This window comes from Mirounga leonina, unplaced genomic scaffold (genome assembly GCF_011800145.1).
Source record: "Mirounga leonina isolate KUSES-001 unplaced genomic scaffold, KU_Mleo_1.0 Mir_224, whole genome shotgun sequence".
Classification (NCBI taxonomy): Eukaryota; Metazoa; Chordata; class Mammalia; order Carnivora; family Phocidae; genus Mirounga; species Mirounga leonina.
In genome coordinates, this window is record NW_023270615.1 from 9597476 (window position 1) to 9620158 (window position 22683).

Below are 22683 nucleotides of genomic sequence, written 5' to 3' on the forward strand. Positions count from 1 at the left end.
ATGCTCTCTCTCTGTCTCTCTCTCTCAAATAAATAAATAAAATCTTTTAAAAAAAATAAAAATAAAAACAAAAAGTGTCCATGATCATCAGCTGATGAATAGATAAATAAAATGTAATAAATAATACTATTCCATCAGTGGAATAGTATCCAACAATAAAAAGGAGAAAAGGTACTAATACATGCTATAATATGGTTGATCCTTGAAAATACTGTGCTAAAAAATACACTAACTGAAAGAAACCAGTTACAAAGGATCACATATCATATGATTCCGTTTATTTGAAATACCCAGAATAGGCAAATTTATGGAGACAGACAGTTCATTAGTGGCTTTCTAGGGCTGGGGGGTATTGCAAAGAAATGGGAGGGACCTTTTTTTTTAAGATTTATTTATTTATTTATTTTGAGAGAGAGTGCGTGCGCTTGTGCATGAGGATGCTGGGTGTGGAGGGGCAGAGGTACAGGGAGAATCTCAGGCAGACTCCACATTGAGCGCGTGACACAGGGCTTGATCTCATGACCCACAGATCATAACCTGAGCTGAAATTAAGAGTCGGTTGCTTGGGACGCCTGGGTGGCTCAGTTGGTTAAGCATCTGTCTTCAGCTCAGGTCATCATCCCGGCATCTGGCTCCCCGCTCAGCAGGGAGTCTGCTTCTCCCTCTGCCCTTCACCCCACTCGTGCTCTCTCACACACGCACTCTCTCTCTGTCTCAAATAAATAAAATCTTAAAAAAAAAAAAAGAGTCAGAGGCTTAACCAACTGAGCCACCCAGATGCCCCAGAAATGGGAGGGACTTCTAATGGGTACTGGGGTTTTTTGGGGGGGGTGATGAAAATGTCCTACAACTGATGGTGAAGATGTTTGTGCCTATCTGTGAACATGTAACAACTATTGAACTGTACATTTTACATGGGTGAATGTTATGGTATGTCAAATATAGTTCAATAAAACTGTTTTTAAAAAGAAGAAGAAGAAGGGGCGCCTGGGTGGCTCAGATGGTTAAGCGTCTGCCTTCGGCTCAGGTCATGATCCCGGGCTCCTGGGATCGAGTCCCGCATCGGGCTCCCTGCTAGGCAGGGAGCCTGCTTCTGCCTATGACCCTCCCCCCTCTCATGTGCTCTCTCTCTCTCATTCTGTCTCAAATAAATAAATAAAATCTTTAAAAAAAAAAAAAAACTGGTTCTTTCATTAGAAACCCGGTGGGCGGGGCGCCTGAGTGGCTCAGTCGTTAAGCGTCTGCCTTCGGCTCAGGTCATGATCCCAGAGTCCTGGGGTCGAGCCCCGCATCAGGCTCCCGGCTCAGCGGGGAGCCTGCTTCTCCCTCTCCCCCTGCCTCTCTCTCTCTCTCTGACTCTCATGAATAAATAAATAAAACAAACAAAAAAAAAAAAAAGAAGAAGAAGACACAGCAGCTAGATCATCTCCAAGATTAGATCCCTTTTTTGCCAGAAGAAAAAGAAAAGAGGCATTTAGAAACTCCAGAAATAATAGAAACCTATCTGTCAAAGTCATGGCCCAAAACTGAAGTAAACTGAAATGTGGGACGGTACCAAGCAAATGACAGAGAATAAGAAAGAATAACAGATTTGACATGGCTGCTCAAAACTACCCCCCTTTGAGGGACACAGGGTTACACTGCCTTTTCTCTAGACTCAATCATTCACGGTGCCTGCTACCAAAAATAATGTTGCTGATCCCTTGAGTAAGCAGGACTCATGGGTGCCAAGAGAAAACCACTTTGTCCTCTCCCTCAATGTTGTTCAAGCCCACATTGCAGGGCCATCGTCCTGACCCCTTAGATGAAATTTGGGGCTGTGCCCATGACCTCTCTGGTCAATACCAGGTGCAAAAAATCCTCCAGTCACTTTAAGTTATAAAAATTCTCATTTCCGTAATTAGCGTGTCGGGACCTGGGTCCCAGTCAAAACTTGGAACTTCGTTTTTAGCTTCTCTCCCTCTTATCCGACGGATCATTGTAGGGAAGGAGCCAGCCTGCCGGGGAAAGGCAAGAGAATGACTGCACTCTTCTCTGTTTCCCTCCCTTTTGGGTCCACTTCTCCTGAAGCCTGCCGGCCACAGCTCTGTCACGTTGGAGAGAAGGGAGTAAGGGGGAGACCCGACCGTGTGGGTAAAGAAGATAAGGGCAGCGACAGTTCATGGGACTCTCCCATCTGCTTTCAGCCAGTGTTTACAGAGGACTTTCTCCCGAATGGTCTTCTTGGTTCCTCTGAGACAGGACTGTTGAGCCTACCATTCCCTACTCTTAAGCATCTGGCAGTGCAGGCCCAGCCTCTCCCGGCTTGGTCTTGGTCTAGGAAAGTACAGTGACTTCCCAACAGTAGTCTTTAACTCTGAGGCCACAAGGCACTCCAACCGGCCCTTTAAAATTCCCCAGGCAAGCGCCTGACACCAGTCCAGTCAACCAACAGGCGCATATCAGGTTCTCCAAGTGCTTATCGTTAAGCACTCATTCCCTCCCCCACGCAGAGCTGGACTCAAAATGCCACAGCAATTCTGTAACTTTCTCCAAACCATTTGTCTCTTTAATCCCTAATCTTTTTATAGGCTGGGGGACGGAGATCAGCTAAGGGTTGCAGAACTGGTTTTCACCCAGAAGCTTTACAAGTCCTGCTTCAACAGTCTAACGCTGGAATGTGGGAGCTGTTGGCATCTCTGCTTCTAGTATTGCAGCCCCAGGTGAACCTGAGAACAAAGAATCCAAGGACGCCTGGGGGGGGGGGGGTTCAGTCAGTTAAGCGTCTGACTTCAGCTCAGGGCACCATCTCAGGGTCCTGGGATCGAGCCCCGGGATTGAGCCCAGAGTCAAGCTCGCCTGCTCAGCGGGGAGTCTGCTTATCCCTCTCTTTCTCCCTCTGCCCCTTCTCCCCTCTCTCAAATAAATAAAATCTTTAAAAAAAAATTTTTTTTAAATAAAGACTCCAATTCTCACATCCTATTACAATCACATTCACATAGTGAAAATACTGTAAATGCTATTGTTGGTTTTCACTATTTTAGAAACGATTTATGGACAAAATTTGAATGGTATAATACAGTTTAAAAGCAAGATGTAAATGTGAAAACACAGATAATATGAAAGTAATGGTTTTACGATCAGAAGGAGGAAGGAGGAGGAAAAAAGTAGATTTAAGGGCTAATTTCTTCGTCTTATAAAAAGGAGTCAAGGGAGTTGGTGGAAATGCAAGTTGGTACAGCCACTTTGGAAAACAGTGTGGAGGTGCCTCAAAAATTTAAAAATAGAGCTACCCTATGACCCAGCAATTGCACTCCTGGGTATTTACGCCAAAGACACAGATGTAGTGAAAAGAAGGGCTATATGCACCCCAATGTTCATAGCAGCAATGTCCACAATAGCCAAACTGTGGAAAGAGCTGAGATGCTCTTCAACAGATGAATGGATAAAGAAGAAAGGATGAATGCCCAACTTTTACATCAACATGGATGGGACTGGAGATTATGCTAAGTGAAATAAGTCAAGCAGAGAAAGTCAATTATCATATGGTTTCACTTATTTGTGGAACGTAAGGAATAGCATGGAGGACATTAGGGGAAGGAAGGGAAAACTGAAGGGGGGGAATCAGAGAGAGAGATGAACCATGAGAGACTATGGCCTCTGAGAAACAAACAGGGTTCTAGAGGGGAGGGGGGTGGGGGGATGGGTTAGCCCAGTGATGGGTATTAAGGAGGGCATGTACTGCATGGAGCACTGGGTGTTATACGAAAACAATGGATCGTGGATCACCACATCAAAAACTAATGATGTATGGTGACTAACATAACATTAAAAAAAAAAAAAAAAGACTCAAGGGGCGCCTGAGTGGCTCAGTCGTTAAGCGTCTGCCTTCGGCCCAGGTTATGATCCCAGGGTCCTGGGATGGAGCCCCACATCGGGCTCCCTGCTCAGCAGGGAGCCTGCTTCTCCCTCTCCCGCTCCCCCTGCGAGAGGAGGTGTTCCCCCCTCGCTGTGTCTCTCTCTGTCAAATAAATAAATAAATAAAATCTTAAAAAAAAAAAAAGACTTCTCTGCAAATGAATTAATTAATCTAATTTGAGCACCCACTGGACTTCTTGTTTTTCACCTGAGTTACCATAAGTGAACAAATATTTAAGATGAATCCCTTTCATTTATTTTTGAATTTTTTTAATTGTTATAGAAGTAACATTCATAGAAGAAAAAAAATCACGGTCCTACAGCAGAGTTCTTGATTATGTTATGAACAACGGAAACCACCTCAGGCTATTTAAACAGAAAAGGAATTTCTTGCAGGGCTATCAGGTAGCTGCCAGAATCCCAGGAACCAGGCTCAGAAACCTGGGAAGGAGCCAAGGGAAGATGGGCGCTGGCACCTCTACCAAGGTCTTGCCCCAGGAAAGCCAGGTCCTTGGTGGCCAGCCTTGGACACCAGTTGCTTCTTTTGCCTAAGGAGGTCTAAGCTGCCTGACCTGTTTGGCATCAGTGACTCCAGCTTCAGAATCCTGGGCAGAGTAGAGGTCAGCAGGCTCACATCCTGGCATCCAGACGTGTTAGCATCTGGCCTCAGAAGCTTCCATCGCTGCCTCCCACTGAGATTCACACAAAGGCCAATAAACGAAACCCCAAAAGAGAGTTCTGATGCACAGAGGCTGGCCACCAAACCCAAACAAAACAAGGAAACCAAAGCAGTCTCTTGGTCCCACAACACAACGCATGTCCTCTCCAGATATAAAGTGGGAAGTCCAAGTCTCCCTCCTTCCCCTTCCCACTCACACGACACACTCAACAGAAGTGCCCACTATAAACAGCCTCCTGTATATCCTTTCAGAAATTTTCCAAGTGACTACATACACGTAAGTATAGACCCCCCAGGTTTAAACACACACACACATACGCACACATACATGCAAGAGATGCCATACATGCAAGAGATGCCGTACACATTATAACGTTCCACAAGACTGTATCGATTTTAAGATGCTCGCCAATTCAAAATGGTCTCCCCTCTTGCCCCAAATCACTCATGGTTCCTGCAGTTCTCTCACAGGGCATATCAGAAATGGATCCCCCTAGGCTATGGGGCCCAGAGAGCCCGGATGCAGGGCTGGTTGCAGGGCTCCCTTCCGTAACCCAGACACTCACCTACCACCACAGTGTGTCTGCAAGGCACTTTGACATACTTCAGTACAGATGTGCAATACTATGTACATATCAGTTGGTCCACACAACACCCTAAGGAGGGTCAGTGATCCAAATTCCAGGATAATCAACCAGCATTTATGAGACAGGCCGTACTCCAGAAGCTTCCTTTGATTTCATCTCTCAGCAACAACCAAGTGGCTTTGTTAAATCAGTAGAGGAATTGTTGAAATGAGTTATCCAATTGATGAAACTCTTAGCTTGTCTAATTAGCACAATGGATGTTAAAAATGGGTACTCCGTGAAATTTGTGGTAAGGACAAAGACCAACATAATTTCCTGTCCCAACGTTAATCAATTCTGCGGCTGGCCATACTCTTCTGACCCCATAGTAAACAATACTAAGAACAAGCAAAGATAACCTAGCTACTTGCCCCAGGAAATATTTGTTCCTCAAATTTAAGACTGTGAACCAATGAAAATAGTTTATAAAAACCAACAGCTTACTCATCAAATCTTGCTTCCAGGCCCTCCCTCCCCTCCATTCGCCCACCAATCCAAAGCTATTCTGTCATAAGCTTTTTGCCCAAACCCTATCAGTTCCTTATCTTACAAAGCTCGCCTTACAGTCCCCCAGCAGGGGTCCTCCAACCCTATAAATATGCTCTCTGTGATTCACCCCTTCTGAGAACTACTGGCAAGGAGGTGTCCTCCCTTACTGCAGGAGATCCAATAAATTTTTTCATCAGCAGAATTTCGGGCCATCAACAATGGTTTTCAAGACAAATGGGTGCAACAAAAACTAGAGGTAAAGAATTGTTCACACTGTTCTGTAAGCTCAGTAAAAATCTTAGCCCTCTACCCTTTTAAGCTTACAGAGCAGAGCACATGAACAATTGTTTTGTCTGTTGGCTAATAAGTGTGTGCATGTGTAGCAGAATTGGGCCTGAGGCTCACTTGCATTCTAATAATTGACTTGGCAGGAAGGTTACCTCAAAGCTTTGACAATTACCTGCCGCTAACAAACTAAAGCTGCTAATGAGAGCACACCCAGTTAGCTGAGGCCAGTTTGCAAAGCAAAGAATTGCTCAGGCTTTGATTCTGCCCAGGGACGGGCCACCCAAAGTCCTTCCAGTTCCTGAGGATGCCAGCTTCTTACCCAATTCACGGTTTGGGGGAGCCGGTCATCGGACAAGGGAAATGGAAGTTCTGTTGTCAGCAGACCAGGCTCACTGTGGTCACTCAGGGTGACCATTAAAGCCCAGGGTGCTTTAATGATGCCTAAGAACATATTCTGCTGCTAGGGGTTACCCAATGACACACCAAACTGAGAGACCAAATCTCCTCTCGAAGATCTTCTCAATGGATGACAAAAATGAGTCATAATGTGCTCGCCTGACCTTAGATCCCATTTCACATTTTACAGTTTCTTTTTTAAAAAAATATTTTATTTATTTATTTGACAGAGAGAGACACAGTGAGAGAGGGAACACAAGCAGGGTGAGTGGGAGATGGAGAAGCAGGCTTCCCGCTGAGCAGGGAGCCCGATGCAGGACTCGATCCCAGATCCCTGAGATCATGACCTGAGTCGAAGGCGGACGTCCAACTGACTGAGCCACCCAGGCACCCCCATTTTACAGTTTCGACATGCATCCCTGCCCACAATCTTGAGAGATGGGTGCATCCCCATTGTACAAATGAGGAAACTGATCAGATAATTTCCTTGGCTGCTCACTGATGGAAAATGGCAGGATTAAGACTCAAAGCTGACCCTCCTGTTGCCTTGTTCAATTCTGCCACTTGCCCTTTTCAATCAAGGATAAACTTGCCACTTTTATTTTTTTTATTATTATTATGTTATGTTAATCACCATACAGTACATCATTAGTTTTTGATGTAGTGTTCCGTGATTCATTATTTGCCTATAACACCCAGTGCTCCATGCACAACGTGCCCTCTTTAATATCCATCACCAGGCTAACCCATCCCCCCACCCCCCTCCCCTCTAGAACCCTCCATTTGTTTCTCAGAGTCTGTAGTCTCCTGGTTCATCTCCCCCTCCAATTTCCCTCTCTTCATTCTTCCCCTCCTGCTTTTTTTTTTTTTAACATATAATGTATTATTTGTTTCAGAGGTACAGGTCTGCGATTCAACAGTCCCACACAATTCACAGCGCTCACCATAGCACATACCCTTAAACTTGCCACTTTAAAAGTTGAAAAAGAATTGGACAGTCACAAATAAGAAAACAATTAACTTAAATTGCACACACACACACACACACATATTGTTGGGCACAGAGAAGTACCTAGGAATTTGCTAATGGAGGAGGTGGAGGAATGGTACCAGGAAAGGAGCACTGGACTGGGAGTCAACGTCCCCGGTTCTTTCTAATAATAGTTCATGTGTTTATGAACTGGACAAGCTGGTTTACTCCTGAGCCACTGGTCCCTTATCTATAAAACAGGAAAAACAACTGCCATATAAACCACATGACTAAAGATATAAACTCTTAAGTATTATATGCGTGCAATAGAGTATTATTAATTATTCTGAAGAGGGAGAACAGCCATCTATTTTTATACCTTAAAAAAACCAAGAGTGAAATAATCATAGTATTTATACACAGGGAGCTTATAATAGCCTGTTGAAAACATCCATCTAAAGTTAAAACACCCGCCAGGTAACTAACAAGGATTCTGGAAACCTACACAATGAGAGCTAAAGGCCTCTTAAAAGATTGCTCTGATGTAAGTTCATCATTGTACAGATGCAGAACCCAAGAGATTTCCCCAAGATCACCGATAACTAGTGGTAATGTGTCAGCATTAAAATGCAGGTTTCTTGAACTCTCAAACCAAGGCTCGTTCCAAATTTTTGACAACCAGGAAATACACTTGAAAGAAGCAGAATGCACAAAGCCAGAGGGGCAGAGCTCATTTTATAAATGTACAGATCCCTAAACTGCCCACAGGTCTTCTGACCCCTCCTGGTCTTCCTGTCCTCAGAAATGAAAGGGCCACCATCTCTCTTGCAACTAAGCCACCTACAAGTATTTCTATCTGGTGGGCTAATTCCTCAATCTCTTAACAGTGTCTGGGTGATCCACGACTCTCCCTTCAAGGCACAATAAGATGGAAAGACCCCGGATCCCCAAATGGTTTTGTGGAGCAGAACCATCTTTGCTGGCCTAGCTTGTTTGGACAGTTAGGTGAGAGGACAGAATGTCTGTATATCTTACCGAAACCATTTTTAGTCTCTTTTTGGGTAATGAAGTTTTACCCTAAATTCCATAATCTTGAAGTTAGAAAAGAAACTGATGGATCATTTTTTTAAATATCCTGTTCATTTACCTCTTCTATTCTCAGTCTAGGGTGCAAATCCCCATGGCCCACAGTTGAGAACAAACCACATATGTGACCCAAGAACATCACTGAGGAAATACCTTCATTCTTGATGTTAAAGAATAAAGTGATCTCTTTATCAGCTTTAAGGTATATTCACCCCATCTCTTCCAAACTGACAAGAAAAATAGTCCAAATGACCTCTTCATAACCAAAATTATAGGCCGAAAGTCTGGCTAGGCTTTCACGGTGGGAATTCTTACCAAATGGACCACCAAAGAAAAACATCTTATTAAGACTATTCCACTTTTTAATCGAGGTGCCAAGACAAGACAAGATAATCTTTGAGGTCACTCCCAGCACAGAGTCTGTAATTTCTAAAAACTTATAAACCATTTTATTAGAATGAAAAAGGACATACCTTGAAGAAATAAGAACATTCTTTAAAAATGAAAAATGGGGCGCCTGGGTGGCTCAGTTAGTTAAGCGACTGCCTTCAGCTCAGGTCATGATCCCAGGGTCCTGGGATCGAGTCCCGCATCGGGCTCCCTGCTCTGTGGGGAGCCTGCTTCTCCCTCTCCCACTCCCCCTGCTTGTGTTCCCTCTCTCGCTGTGTCTCTCTCTGTCAAATAAATAAATAAAATCTTTAAAAAAAATAAAAATAAAAAAAATAAAAATGAAAAATGTTTGTTTTTGATAGAAAACACACAACCTGAAATGATGCGTGTGTGCACATGCCCTAGCTTGATCCTAGTCATAGTCAAAAATAGCTATAAATGTTTACAAATGATGTTCCAAGATTATTATTTTTGTTCTGGACACATGAGTATTTAATCGGCATAAGGAAGAGGATCTGGTAAATGAACACTTCCAACTCTGAGTTTCCATGAAAACTTGAATTTGAAGGAATTTGGGTCAGAATGAGGCTTCTTTGTTCACACCAGTATAAAACCGAATGTTATCACTGAAACAATCACAAAAGAAGGAGCACAAATATAAAGTTTTCAAAAGGAAGTATTCAAGTGTTCTAGATGACTGTGCACCCAACAACTCAAAATGACGACAGCTTGCCTCTCAAAGGGCCCTGGAAAGACCAACCTGCCTCCTCCCAACCTCCACCACCCATATACTCCCTAACCACCCCGAAGTAAAAAGCGGAAGAAAACAACACCCTAGAGGACAAAAACAAGTGAGAGAAATTTAAGACAGAAGTAAAAAAGAAACATCGAGAACCTAGGACGTAAATTTCTCGTTGGCTGCCAAATCAACTTCACAGTCAACAACAGATGTGTATCGAGCACAATGTTCCTGGGGACACAGGGTGAAGAAGACGGACAAGACCCCTGTCTTCATACAACTATCTATGGTGTGGAGACAGACAAGCAAGTAGTAAACAAACAGCACACAGGCTAATTACAGACTGTGAAGCCAAAAGTCAGTGCTGGGACATGCTGAGAGGCAGGGATGCTGGGCCACTATCACCGGGTGGTCAGGGAAGGTCTCCTTCAGGAAGCAACTGCTGAGCTGAGGCCCAGAAAAGGAGCCAGCCAAGGAAACAGCAAGGGGAAGAAGGCCCAAGTTGGTTAAGACAGCCTGGCTGTGTCCCGGTCAGAAGGTGCCCCTCTGGGTAGAGTGTAGGACATGAAGGAAAGAAAGGCTGGAACTCACCAGCCAAGTCCCCATCTGTAGGAACAGAGACCCATAGGGCCTCCTGGCTCTCTGATGGCATGTGACCTCCCACCCAGAATCATCCAAAGGCACATTCTCTAAACTCAGGAAAGGGTCTGGGGGAAGCCAAAGAAAAAGTGAAGCAGCCATTATGGGGAGGGTTAGGGGGAGTCAGACCTACCCCTTGGTGTCAGTAGATTATCCCCTCCGTTCAGAAAAGAAAACTACACTCAGGAAAGTTAAGTGGCTTGTACATTATACAGCTCTCCAGGGGATGAGCTGGGACTCAGACTAGGAGTATCTGACTGGCATATCCAGTTTCTTTCATAACATCACATGATTATTTTTTATTTTTTAACATAACAAAGGCATATGGCACAAGTCATAACAGAATATTATTAAGATTCACGTGAACTGAGGATTTTTCACTTATGATGTTGACCAAGGCTCGAATGATCTATTGATAATTCCTATCAACTAATTTATCTTCTTTATAAGTCAATGTTAATTAACATTTCAAAACAGTCTCTACTTGATTCTAAATACTTCTTGATTCTAAATACTTCTAAATACGGAATTTGTAACAGTTGAAATATAGAAGCCCATGTGTCTAACGGGCTTATAACTGATGGTAATACAGAACTGTGACAGAATGCCATTCAGGCAGGGATGTGGACTCCTTGTAGATGGAAATGTAATATTTACTGATATGGACGGAATTAATGTAATATTAAGCAGAAAAAGCAGAGCACAACATGGTACATACAAACTGGTTATAATTTTGACAAAGTTGTGCCTGTACTCATCAACAAAGATGAGAAATAAATCTAAAGGCATAATAATAAAGATACATCTCTATTAAGGTCATTTTCATTTATAGTTGTTTGAGCTCACATAATAAATCTATGAGGCACCTTTCCAAAAGAAAACAATGTTAGAGAAATATATGTCTTAAAAGGTCCACCTTCTAAACATCTACCCAGAACACACGCTCATATTCTTCTCACCATTTGGAATCTTAAAAGTATAAATAGCTTTAGGGATTTTCTGATTTTAATTTAAATACCTGAGGTTTGTATTGCTGAGCATTTTAATATTGACCCAATGGAAAAATCAGGACAAAAATGACTCCGATAGCCAAATATTAGTATAAACATTGGACACCATCCAACATTTTTCTAGAGAATTGTTGCAAAACAGACCTCAGCCACTCATAACACATGCCATAAAACTCATCTGAAGCCTCATTTTCTCCTACCCTGCTATCTCATCGATTAAAATGCTGCGCCAATAATTTACTCCTGCCAGAAATATTAACAGAGTTTCACCAAATGCCATAAATGATGGACTTCTAAAATGTTGCCTAAATTGTCTTGTGGGCATTTAAGAATTTAGCTAGTTTTGTATTTATTACCCACCACCCAGCAAACAGTGGTCTGTTTAAGATGAACTCTTAAGTATATACACAAAATGGTTTTAGAAAATTATTTAACCCTATTTCAAAATGGATGGGAGAAAAATCAGAAGAGACGTTATATAGAAAAAAATTTTTTTTATTATATGTACTTCAAGTCACATTTGTCAGACCTTCTACTTCATCTTTGAAAGTTGGCAATTCCATTGGCAATTGTCTATTTTTTATAGTAGCAAATAAAAGGACATAGCAAATCAAAACAAAAAAACAAATATTGGGAGTGTACTAAATGTCATTGAATTGTGAACTTCAAAATGGGTTAACTTTATAATTATGTGTATTTTACCTCAAAAACTAAAAAAAAAAAAGGATAAAGTTACCAATATGTCTTTATTACCATGAAAATATGATAGATGTGTGATAAAGAGAGAATACAGAGAGCCTGAGTCATGAAAGTCTGAGGTTGTCCAACCAAAGCATGATAACAATAAAAAATTATGTATTCATGATTTAATACCTAAGATTTAGTTCAAAAGAATATTCAGGGAAAAGAATGCAGGGAGCAGAGGAATGGGTGAGGGTCTAGCTGAATAAGTGTGGCTGAGTTGGTAGTTGCTGAAGCCAGGTGATGGGTGTAGGGAATTCATTACATTATTCCCTCTGCTTTAGTATATTTAAAAATGTCCATAGCAAACCGATTTTTAAAATCACATCTTTACAGTAGATCTAATCCTGGAACTAGAAACATGCTGGGTACATAAGAAGTTTAAAATGAATCAGAAAACTGACAAAATTATCATCTCGTTTTACCATTATGAGAACGTCTGATTTCTAATAGTATCCATTGTGAGCTTCTTTTTTTAATGAAGAAGAAAGCTTCGGTATTTCTTGACTTCTCACATAGCACATTTTACAAAGGGTAACAATTTATGAGATCAGTACATACCAGGAGTATCATAGGCCGTTTCCAAGTTGTTAATCCTATGATTCCAGAGAGTATCACCTAGAAGGATAAACAGTATCATAAATCTAGGAGAGGGACCAATTCCAATAAACTAACCCTAGTCTCATAAGTATTTTTTTTTCCAAAAAACCCTGAAATTTCAAAGCCTTTTAATATTCCTGCTCATATTACATGAGCCCTGGTAGACCACTTTGGCCTCTCTTTTCCCCAAGGCCCCCAAAGCTTTTTTATTGACTGCGTATGTTTTTTCTTAAGGTCAATTAAGAACACACAAAGAGGGGCGCCTGGGAAGCTCAGTCCATTGAGCATCTGCCTTCGGCTGGGGTCGTGATCTCGGGGTCCTGGGATCGAGCCCCACTTCAGCCTCCCTACTCAGTGGGGAGTCTATTGCCCCTCTGCCCCTCCCCCTGTTCGTGCTCTCTCTCTCAAATAAATAAATAAAATCTTGAAAAAAAAAAAAAAGAACACACAGAGAGTAGCCTATCCTTCCAGTTAGTGAAGGAATCAGTATTGTTGATCCAAGCTCCCTGCCCCAGGGCACCTAACCTGTTGCCATTGACAGCCTCATATGACATATGCGTGGCTGCAACCCTCCCTTCGTAAGGTGGGTACCCATCCTTTGTGGGACAAGTAAACTCCCTGAAGTGGTACACAAGTTCTCTCAGGATCCTCCTCTGCCCACTTCTCAAGCCTGGTTTCTATGGACCCCTGCCCGTCCCCCCACCTGTCCCCCATCAGGTTGGCAGATGCTGCAGGACTCTGTGCTTCTCTTGACTGCAGTGTCTTCTCCCAGCTCCCCTCATAGCTGCCTGAGAACTACTATGCATCCTGCAAGGTCCTGACTAGCAGTCACCTCCTCCGAGAAGCCTTCACAGATCCCACCACCCCACACTCCTGGCACACTCCGGGAAGCCCTCTACACAATGTTCCCCCGAAAACGCTCTCTGTCCTAATAACTTGAGAGGTGCAACTCTGCCTTGCCCACCGACTGTGAACTCCTACCTTGTCTCCCAATCTTCGGGTCCCAACCTGGCGCCTGTCACATGACTGGCAACCAATAATGTTCCTGAGCCTTTATTCCACAAAGAGGGGAGGGATTACAGTGAAAAAAGTCTCACGTTGCAAAATGACACTTCGATAAACAACAATCTAAAATCCTTGGTAAAGAAGAATCAGCATTTGGCCCAAATGTAAACTGGAAATCACCATCAGCCCTCTGGATAACCCAGTTCACTAAGCCGTTGGGAAAGAACAATCCAAGTGCTTCTTCAGCTCAGGGACATTGTCATGTCACTGGAGCTCATTTTCCTTTGTGGAACAGTGTGCATACATCTGCTCAATGCTGTTATGAGGGTTTTCCTTTATGTGCACTTTTTACCAAAATCCCTCAAATGTACAGTTCACAATTAGTGTTTATCAGCTACAAATCAATAGGGATTTTAGTGTTACTTTAGATTCCAAACTCACAGGCCTGCTACTATGCCCTCTGTTCTCCCTTTACTGGCTGAGAGTAAATCATGCCACAATGTCAAACCAGCAGAGGACATGTCTACCCACCTATATCAAGGACCAGAAAGCACATATGGGCAGATAGGCAGCAGATCCCTGTATCCCATGTATGTTTAAACAGACTATCAGCTGCCTGCCCACCAGGCACTAGATCCTTGCAATCATCTTAAATTCAATAGGCTCTTTCTTCATTCTGAATGATTTCCGCCTGGAGATACGCAGGGCATGTGTCTGCACGTGGCCGCATCTACTTTACAAATTGGAACGTGAAATCCATGAGACCTTGGGGTCCAGGTTCCCCACCTGGCTTCTAAATAACTACGCAACCTTGGCCAAGTCAGATCACTGTTCTGGTCCTCACTCTCGTTTCCTTAGAGATGTGGTAAGTGGAGGAAACCATCTCTGGGTCTCTTCTAACTCAAAAGTTTACCCTGCTGTGATGATACGGATTCCTCCGGATTCCCTGCAATCCAGCGCTGGCTCCACCTGCAGGCTGTGCGTGGGCATGGACGCTCGCATGTGTGTGTACGTGTGTTTGTGTGTGTGCCCACGTGGGTGTGTGCTCCCTGCCTGCCCGCCCTGCTGCTTACTAGACTTAGCTGAGGAAATGCAACTATTTTTGGAAAAACATAACTGAAACGTTTGACTGCCCTTGAGGGAAACACAAACTGCCCAACTCACTAAAATATAAATATGATGTGAATTACCAGTTAGTGTTTGATATTTAGACCACCTGTCTCCCTTAATACAGAACCCTGTGGTTCAGCTTTTTGGAACACATTTTTCCCACCAAAACAATATTATCGTTAAAACGAGGTGCCCTTGGGGCGCCTGGGTGGCTCAGCCGTTAAGCGTCTGCCTTCGGCTCAGGTCATGATCCCAGGGTCCTGGGATCAAGCCCCGCATCGGGCTCCCTGCTCCGCGGGAAGCCTGCTTCTCCCTCTCCCACTCCCCCTGCTGGTGTTCCTCTCTCGTCTCTCTCTCTGTCAAATAAATAAATAAAATCTTTAAAAAAACAAAAAACAAAAAACGAGGTGCCCAGCCCAGCCCATAAATGCCCATAAAAATAGCGAGAGACCTCATCTATACTTTCTACCTCCCCCACCAGCCACATCATCCCACCCTCACCCACATTAACAATTTGGTGTGTTTACATATTTTACACATATACATATTTTTCCTTAAATTCTTATTACTAGACAAATATGTTCATTTGTACATATACACATGCACAGAGGAAAACTTTTATTTTTTTTAAAGATTTTATTTATTTATTCATGAGAGACAGAGACGGAGAGAGAGAGGCAGAGGGAGAAGCAGGCTCCCAAGGAGCAGGAAGCCCGATGCGGGACTCGATCCCAGGACCCTGAGATCATGACCTGAGCCGAAGGCAGACGCTTAACCATCTGAGCCACCCAGGCGCCCCAGAGGAAAACTTTTATAAAAAATAGGTCATAAAAGATACTTTCCTCCTCTTCTTTTTCTTTCTCAATAAATACCTCAAGGGAATCTCTTCATGTCCACTGGAATGGCTCTCATTCACTTCAGTTTAATGGCTACATAATATTCCTCCGTACGGTTTACCCAATGCATTCAGTCATTTTCATGTTCATTGATAGTCACTCTATTTCCAGTTTTTTGCCCTCATAATCAATGCTATGGTAACCATCCATGGCCAAATAATGCCTAAAAACAAGTGCTTTTTATTTCTGTTGGACAGAATCCCAGGAATAGGGTTGCTAAGGTGAGAGGGGTAAATATATATATATATTCATATATTTAATAGATCATGACAGATACAATTGTCATTTAAAATCAAGGGTCTCTGGGATAAAGGGACTAAGCTATCTTTATTGTTTTTTGAGAGGAGATTTTGCATAACTTAAAACATAATTTAAAAAATATGTACAAAATGTATTTGACAAATAATATCAATAATCTCAAAATACATATGAACTTAAAGATACTTAAGACCCAGTAGGAAGAAATATAAACCTTATTAACCTTATTAAAATATAAACCTTACTAAGCAGTATTAAATGAAGACCCAAATCAACATATACCATGTTCATGGATTGTAAGGCAAAATATTTAAAGGTAATAAATAAATTTCCATTTGAGTTGTTTTATAAACTCAGACACACTCACATTAAATCCCAACAGGATTTTTGTAAATCACCCTTCTTTACAGGGATGCTTTAAGAAATTAGATTCCAGTTGCAGGTGGGAGTTGTAGTTACATCCACCTCAGTTCTAAAACTGGCAACAAAGGCATATGCCTACTTCTACTCAATTTCTCCATTCCTCAAGCCCAACTAAACCCTACAACATTTATGGAACCCTATGAGAGGTGAGGCAGAGACTGAATAGTTAGAATCCTCTGGAATGTGGAACAGAAGAGCTGCAGCTGAGGATGAATTTTTAAGAGCTCATGACTTAGGAAATAGATGCTCACATTTCATCTGGGGCTTGGGGGGAATTCATAAATGGCAAGAAGGGTCAGAGAAAGGAGAGAAGGAGGCAGAGCATTCAATACCTCCATCTCCCTCGGTGGCAACAGTAGCTGGAGCTCCATCAGAAGGGACAAGAAGGTCCCTTTACACTGGCTCTCCACAGTATCCATTACACCACAATGCTATTACTTGTTTGATTGTATTTTACACTCACTGGTAATCCCACTGGATTACCACTGGATCTGTGAGTATTCAAGGCTCCTAGAGTCACTCAGTTAGTTATGGCCAGAGTCAACAAATGAATGAATGAACGGTGAATAATTGAATGAATGAAATCAGAAAGAGGGGATGAACCTGCTGGGATGACTACTTCAGCCTAAATATATTTTTCACTCTTGTGCTTCCTAAAAAAGTATACCAACAGCAAAAAGCAACTTCATCAGCATTCTTTCCACCCAGTGCAAGATGAAACTTGCCCTGAATGAGCAGGCTAGCACCTATTTCTAACACTAAGTTATCTCTATATCATTATAATGAGATTTATTATAATTTTGGTTTCACTCACTTGTAACCCATTCCTTGTAGCTTACAGGAAAAAGCAGAGACCTTTCTTTTTTCCATGATATTGCAAAGAAGGATTCCAAGATAGTTCACACAAGAATCATTGTTACCCACCATACATGGTTAATGTACCTTAATTTCCCAACTTAAAAATCAAATCATTAAGATCAAAAGCTTATTATTTTACTGCCCTATTTTTCCTCTGCTATCCATAAACATGTATTAGGGCAAAAATGTTCTGGACTATTTGCCAAAAGCTGCTGTATCTGAATATAGAGATAAAAAGAGCCAAGCTGTAAATGTACCATGTTTACCTTATGAATTAAGCACACAATAGTCAAACTTCTCAACAATCTATCTTGCCTTATAGATTTTACAGTGGCAATTTTAAAAAATGTGTGTGTGCATGTGTGTTGGTGTGTATTATGCTTCCCTCTCTGTCTAGCATGATTCATTAAAAAGACTGAGGGAGTGGGCACCTGGATATTTCTAATGTATACATGATGGTTACTAGAATGTCCCAGAAAAAATTGGCCTTTTCATACTTGGATTAAATATTGCCTTGATGTTTAAAAAACACTGATAGAAGTTCTACTATATGCCAGGCGTGGTACTAGGGCCTGGCAGCAAGTTCTTCTATATGTTCTCTAATTACACCCTCACAAAGTCAGTTCTGAGGCAAGAATCATCGCACCCATTTCACAGATGGGTAAATGAGGCTGACAGGCTCAATGACTTACTCAAGAATTTATCAGTGTCACTTTGCTGCCATGTAAACTAAAGGACCAAAGAAAATCAATATAAAATCATCACAGAAATTATATTTAAAATAGCCCATATTAAAGTAGTATTTGGTGATCATGATAGAAAAAATTTATTTACTGTTGTTTAACTAGTAGAGACTTCAGAATTTTTTAGTTAGTTTCTCCTTTGAACCATTCATTCTTTTTTATATTTCATCACTGCAATTTTTTAAAAAAAGGTTTACCTTAAGGTTCACCAATGTCTGTCTCTTTATAAGGAACTGGAATCTTGACAAAGAATTACAGACTCAAGGGAGTGGGGACCATGAGTTTAGGTCAGTGACTCAAAGCAGAGATGTATACAGATAATATTAAGGATGTTAAGGCTCCCAGAGAAGAGCAAAAATTAATAAAAACCAATTCTCTACCATTTGCCTGAAATATCTTCCAAGTATATGTCATCAGAATAAGGAATTTTGTTTTTTGAAGGAGGAGACACAAACCAATGCAATCCTCTACTCTTTCATTAATCCAGTGCAGTGTGGTAGTAACTAAATGTGCCCCCAAATAAAAAACCAGGACAGCATGTCCTGAACATGGTCTTGGAGATTCTCCTCCTGACACCCACCCGGGGTCAAACTTCAGGATGCTTTTAAAAGTGGCTAATCTCTTAGCTTCATGCCTTTCAGGAATAATAGTAGACTGAGCCATTAACCAATATCAGGAAGAAAATAAATGATTACAGAATGCTCAAAAACAATGAGTACGTTAAAAACACTCCCTTCAAATTGCTGACAGTATGAATGTAAAGTATGGAAAAAGACTCTTTATAGGACTTGTTAATTCTTAAATACATAGTAAAATAGATAAAATACCTTCAAGGTCCAGACAAGTGAAGGAAGGTTCCAAATCTCAGGCTCAATGTGAGAACACTTACAGAGGTATATATGGGAAAACGTTCTTGATTTTTATACTGTGTTAATAAAATAGTCTTTTTAATGAATATATCTGTCCCCTGAATTTAATTTTGTATCAAATATAAAAGCAAATTTTTTACCGAAGCTGAAAGAAGATTTGCCAATTTAATTGCTAGAGCAGACTAAGGCACATCATGGTCATTCAGAGCTTGGGAGATGAAGATATCCTACCACTGTGTTCCTACGTGAGTCCAAAGTAACCTTAGACAAACGGGCACTACGGCTCAACTACCTAGTTTCATATGCCAACGAAATTTCTGAGCGATAAATAAAACATCGTATGTCCATACGGTGGAATCTCATTCGGGAATGAAGGAATGAAGTATACCATAATCACATGCCATAATCTGAGTGAACCTTGAAAACATTAAGCTAAGTGAAAGGAGCGAGTCACAAAGGACCATATTGGATGATTCCATCTATATGAAATGTCCAGAATAATCCATAGACCCAGAAAGTAGATTCATCAGTGGTTGCCTAGGGATAAAAGGGTCAAGGGGAAAATGGGGGGTGACTGCTAATGAGTACAGGGTTTCTTTTTGGGGTGATGACAATTTTCTAAAATTGTTTGTAGCAATGGTTGTACATCTCCATGAATTCACCAAAAATCATTGAATTGCATGCCTTAAATAGGTGAATTGTATGGAATGTGAATTATATCTCAATAAAGCTGTTATTAAAAAAAAAAACCCTGCCGTCCTCAAGTCATAATTTTTAAGCTTTTTTCATAAAAACCTTAGTTTAGGTATCTTTATATTAGTACATTACAATGTGCTCTTAAGCCCTTTCTTTGTCTATTAAGCTGCTTTCTTTTAGAAAGCCATACTGAAATATTTCATGGCTGAAATTATGATACCAGGGAGTTGCCTTAAAATTATCCAGTAGGGAGAGTGGGCGTGGGTGAGCAGTGGCCATGTGTTGATTAACTACTGAAGCTGGATGATGGGTAAACAGGGGTTCATTATACTACTCTTTCTACATTTGCTGAGATTTAAAATTTTCATAATAACGTGAAAAGTGAAGGGGGGTGGTTTCTTAAGACCTGCCCAGTCACTTCTATGCTGTCTCTCTATTCTGTTTATTTTTTCTTTCTGTTTAGATTTTCTTTTAAAAATGACACACATACTGGGGCGCCTGGGTGGCTCAGTCGTTAAGCATCTGCCTTCAGCTCAGGTCATGATCCCAGGATCCCGCATCGGGCTCCCTGCTCCGTGGGAAGCCTGCTTCTCCCTTTCCCACTCCCCCTGCTTGTGTTCCCTCTCTCGCTGTGTCTCTCTCTGTCAAATAAATAAATAAAAATTTTTTAAAAATGACACACATATTGAACTATTTACAGATGAAATGGTGTGATGTCTGAGATTTGCTTCAAAATAATGTGGGAAGTTAACCTGACAAATGGCCTAGGGAGCATGGTGGACTCATTCCTACCCTGCATAAAACACTCATCCTTATGATACTATCAGAACACACAGAGCCAGCAGCAAAGCTGGGAAGAGGCAGAGATGAAACAATTATTGGAGCTTGGCGAGACGTATAGGAGGGTTCACTGAACAACGTTTGAGTAAATTTAAAATTTCCCATAAAAGAAACAAACAAAAAGCCTCTCCCGTGCACATGAATTCAAAAGGCATATGCTACTGGTGAAACTTTTTTCCTAAAACACCACGGTCATGGTGCCTAATGTCATCCTCAAATACTACCCAGTCATTCTGGACACGCAGTTTCTGTTGGTTCTACGGTCACTTTGTAAATTCTGTGGTCAACCTCAGAAAAGGGCCACAAAAAAATAAGCATAATGAACAACTGCAGGTTCGTATATAGAGCTGAGGGGTGGGGTGTGGAAAACAACCTGACAGAAGAGAATTTAGTTCCAAGTCACTGATTCTTTCCCTGCTCTGTTTTGCTGGGTCCTAGAAAACAAGGACACGCCCAGCCAGCAGGTCCAGGAACAGCCTTCATCTTCTGGCTGATGGCCCCTTTTTTTTTTTTAAGCTATATATACTTCATCAAATCCAACTGTGGCTTGACTGACATCGAAGTGTATTCACCTCTGAAATAATTCACAGTAGTACACTGATTTGGGGTTTTGATTTCAGAAGAGGAAAAAAAAATAGATTTAAATCATCCTAAACGAGCTCTCTTTGAGAGGACAAGAGATTGTGATTTTATAAAAGGGAAATCCCTACAAATATATGCAAGATTCACTTCTGGCCCATGGTATTTAGAGAAATGAAATGCATCCACCATTTGGCTGAATTTAGTCTGACGAGTGGACTAGGGAGCATAATGAATCTAATCCCTGCGGAGAGCCCAGTGGCAGGGCCAGGAGGGTGGGATTCCTCGAACACGATGAACAGAGCATGAACTCCCCAGCACGGGCTGTTCCACAGTCAGACCATCCAGCATCAAAGTATTTCAAAAGGAGAGCAAACTGGCATCAATTTAAGTATAAAATGTCAGGCTGGGCTCACAGTACTTAATGTTCTTGATGCTTTTATTCAAACAATTACTCTGAGTTCAATTAGTTCTCCCTATATGCTTAAACTTTGGTCTTGAATCTGGGTATGCGTGGACCTGCAAAAGGACAATTTTATGTTTACTGGCACATACATTCATTACGGATCTTACTCAAACTTTCAGATTTAGTTACTTCATAAAAAGGTCCTTTACTTTCAAATACCCATCTTCCACAATCATTCCACAAAGACCTATTTCCAAGTCTCTCAGCCCCCAGCAAAGCTCAAGAGGTTGGATGCCTTAGATGCTAGGACATTTTAGGAGGCATTTAGGACATTTAGGAAGCAGCCTTCCCCAGAGGCTGGGCACTTTGTGCCCCAGCGCAACCTTCCCCACTGGAGGAAGCAGGGCCAGGTCGCTGCAGGGGGTAGACATCTCAGCTTAGCTGTCCCCTGCTCCTGAGGCTCTGGAGAGCTCATACGTAATGAAACTTTGGGTTCTTGAGAATGAAATTCTGCACAACAGCCTGCCTGGCTCCAACAATCAAGTGGGAGTTTAGGGCCTTCCTTTAATGACCAGGTACAGGCGCGGTTTGCACAGACCCTGTCATTACCTCCTGAACTTGTCCCCAGATAGAGTGGAGCCATCCTACCTGGTACATTTCACATTTCCGTGTGCCTTAAAGTGGAATACAATAAATGGCGTGCCCCAGTCCAGTTGCCACTTCAATCACCCCACAAATACACCTACTATGTGCCAGGCACTGTGGATACCTCAGTGGACAAAACAGATCAAATGCTCACCCTCCCCGCGCAGACGTTTTTGGAGAAGTAAATACTCAGGCCCGAAGTTGAATCATTTTTCTCCTACTTTCCTACCATCCACCCCCATTCTTCCAATCTCCCAGAGCTGGAAATCTGTATTATTCTACTAACTTGACAGGAACAACAAAATCCTTTAGCCTGCAAGGAACAGATACTGTCCAGGTGCAACCCAATTCACCCCTAAATACTACTCTCTCTCCCCCCCCCCCCGCCCCGCCCAGCCTCAACGCCTCCAAAAACTTCAATTGGCTTTAGGGGCTGTGCTCCCCAACCTCGGCCCTGGGGGTGGGGGAGGGGGGCGCAATGCCGGGGCCGTGGAGGAGACCGGCCAGAGGCCCCTGCTCCCCCGAAGGGCCGTGTCCAGGCGGGCCGGGCGCGCGCGGCACTCACCGAGGAGCCGGCCCAGAACGGACACGAGTTCTTCACCTGGGGGGAGCTGCTCAGCGACAGCGCCCCGAAGCTCAGCGCCACCATGCAACAGCCCAGGATCAGCTGCAGCAGCCCGAGCGACAGCAGCGGACGAGCGGGCAGCAGCGCCGAGCCCGGGGCGGCGGCGGCGGCGGCCCGGCGGGAGGAGAGCGCGGGCGGCGCGGCCAGCACCCCGGCGGCGGCGGCGGCGGCGGCGGCGGC

General features: G+C 42.6%; 1 protein-coding gene across 1 annotated transcript in view; it reads right to left on the minus strand.

Moving 5' to 3' along the window:
* FAM189A2 (family with sequence similarity 189 member A2) overlaps positions 1 to 22683 on the minus strand; it is a 59449-nt gene that overhangs the window by 36145 nt on the left and 621 nt on the right. Inside the window, exons 2-3 of the mRNA XM_035029080.1 lie at positions 22444 to 22683; positions 12512 to 12568 (exon numbers count right to left, since the gene is read on the minus strand). The exon at positions 22444 to 22683 is cut by the window's right edge and continues 37 nt beyond it. Of these exons, the coding sequence (XP_034884971.1) occupies positions 12512 to 12568; positions 22444 to 22683 (297 nt within the window). The remainder of the gene's footprint in view (positions 1 to 12511; positions 12569 to 22443) is intronic.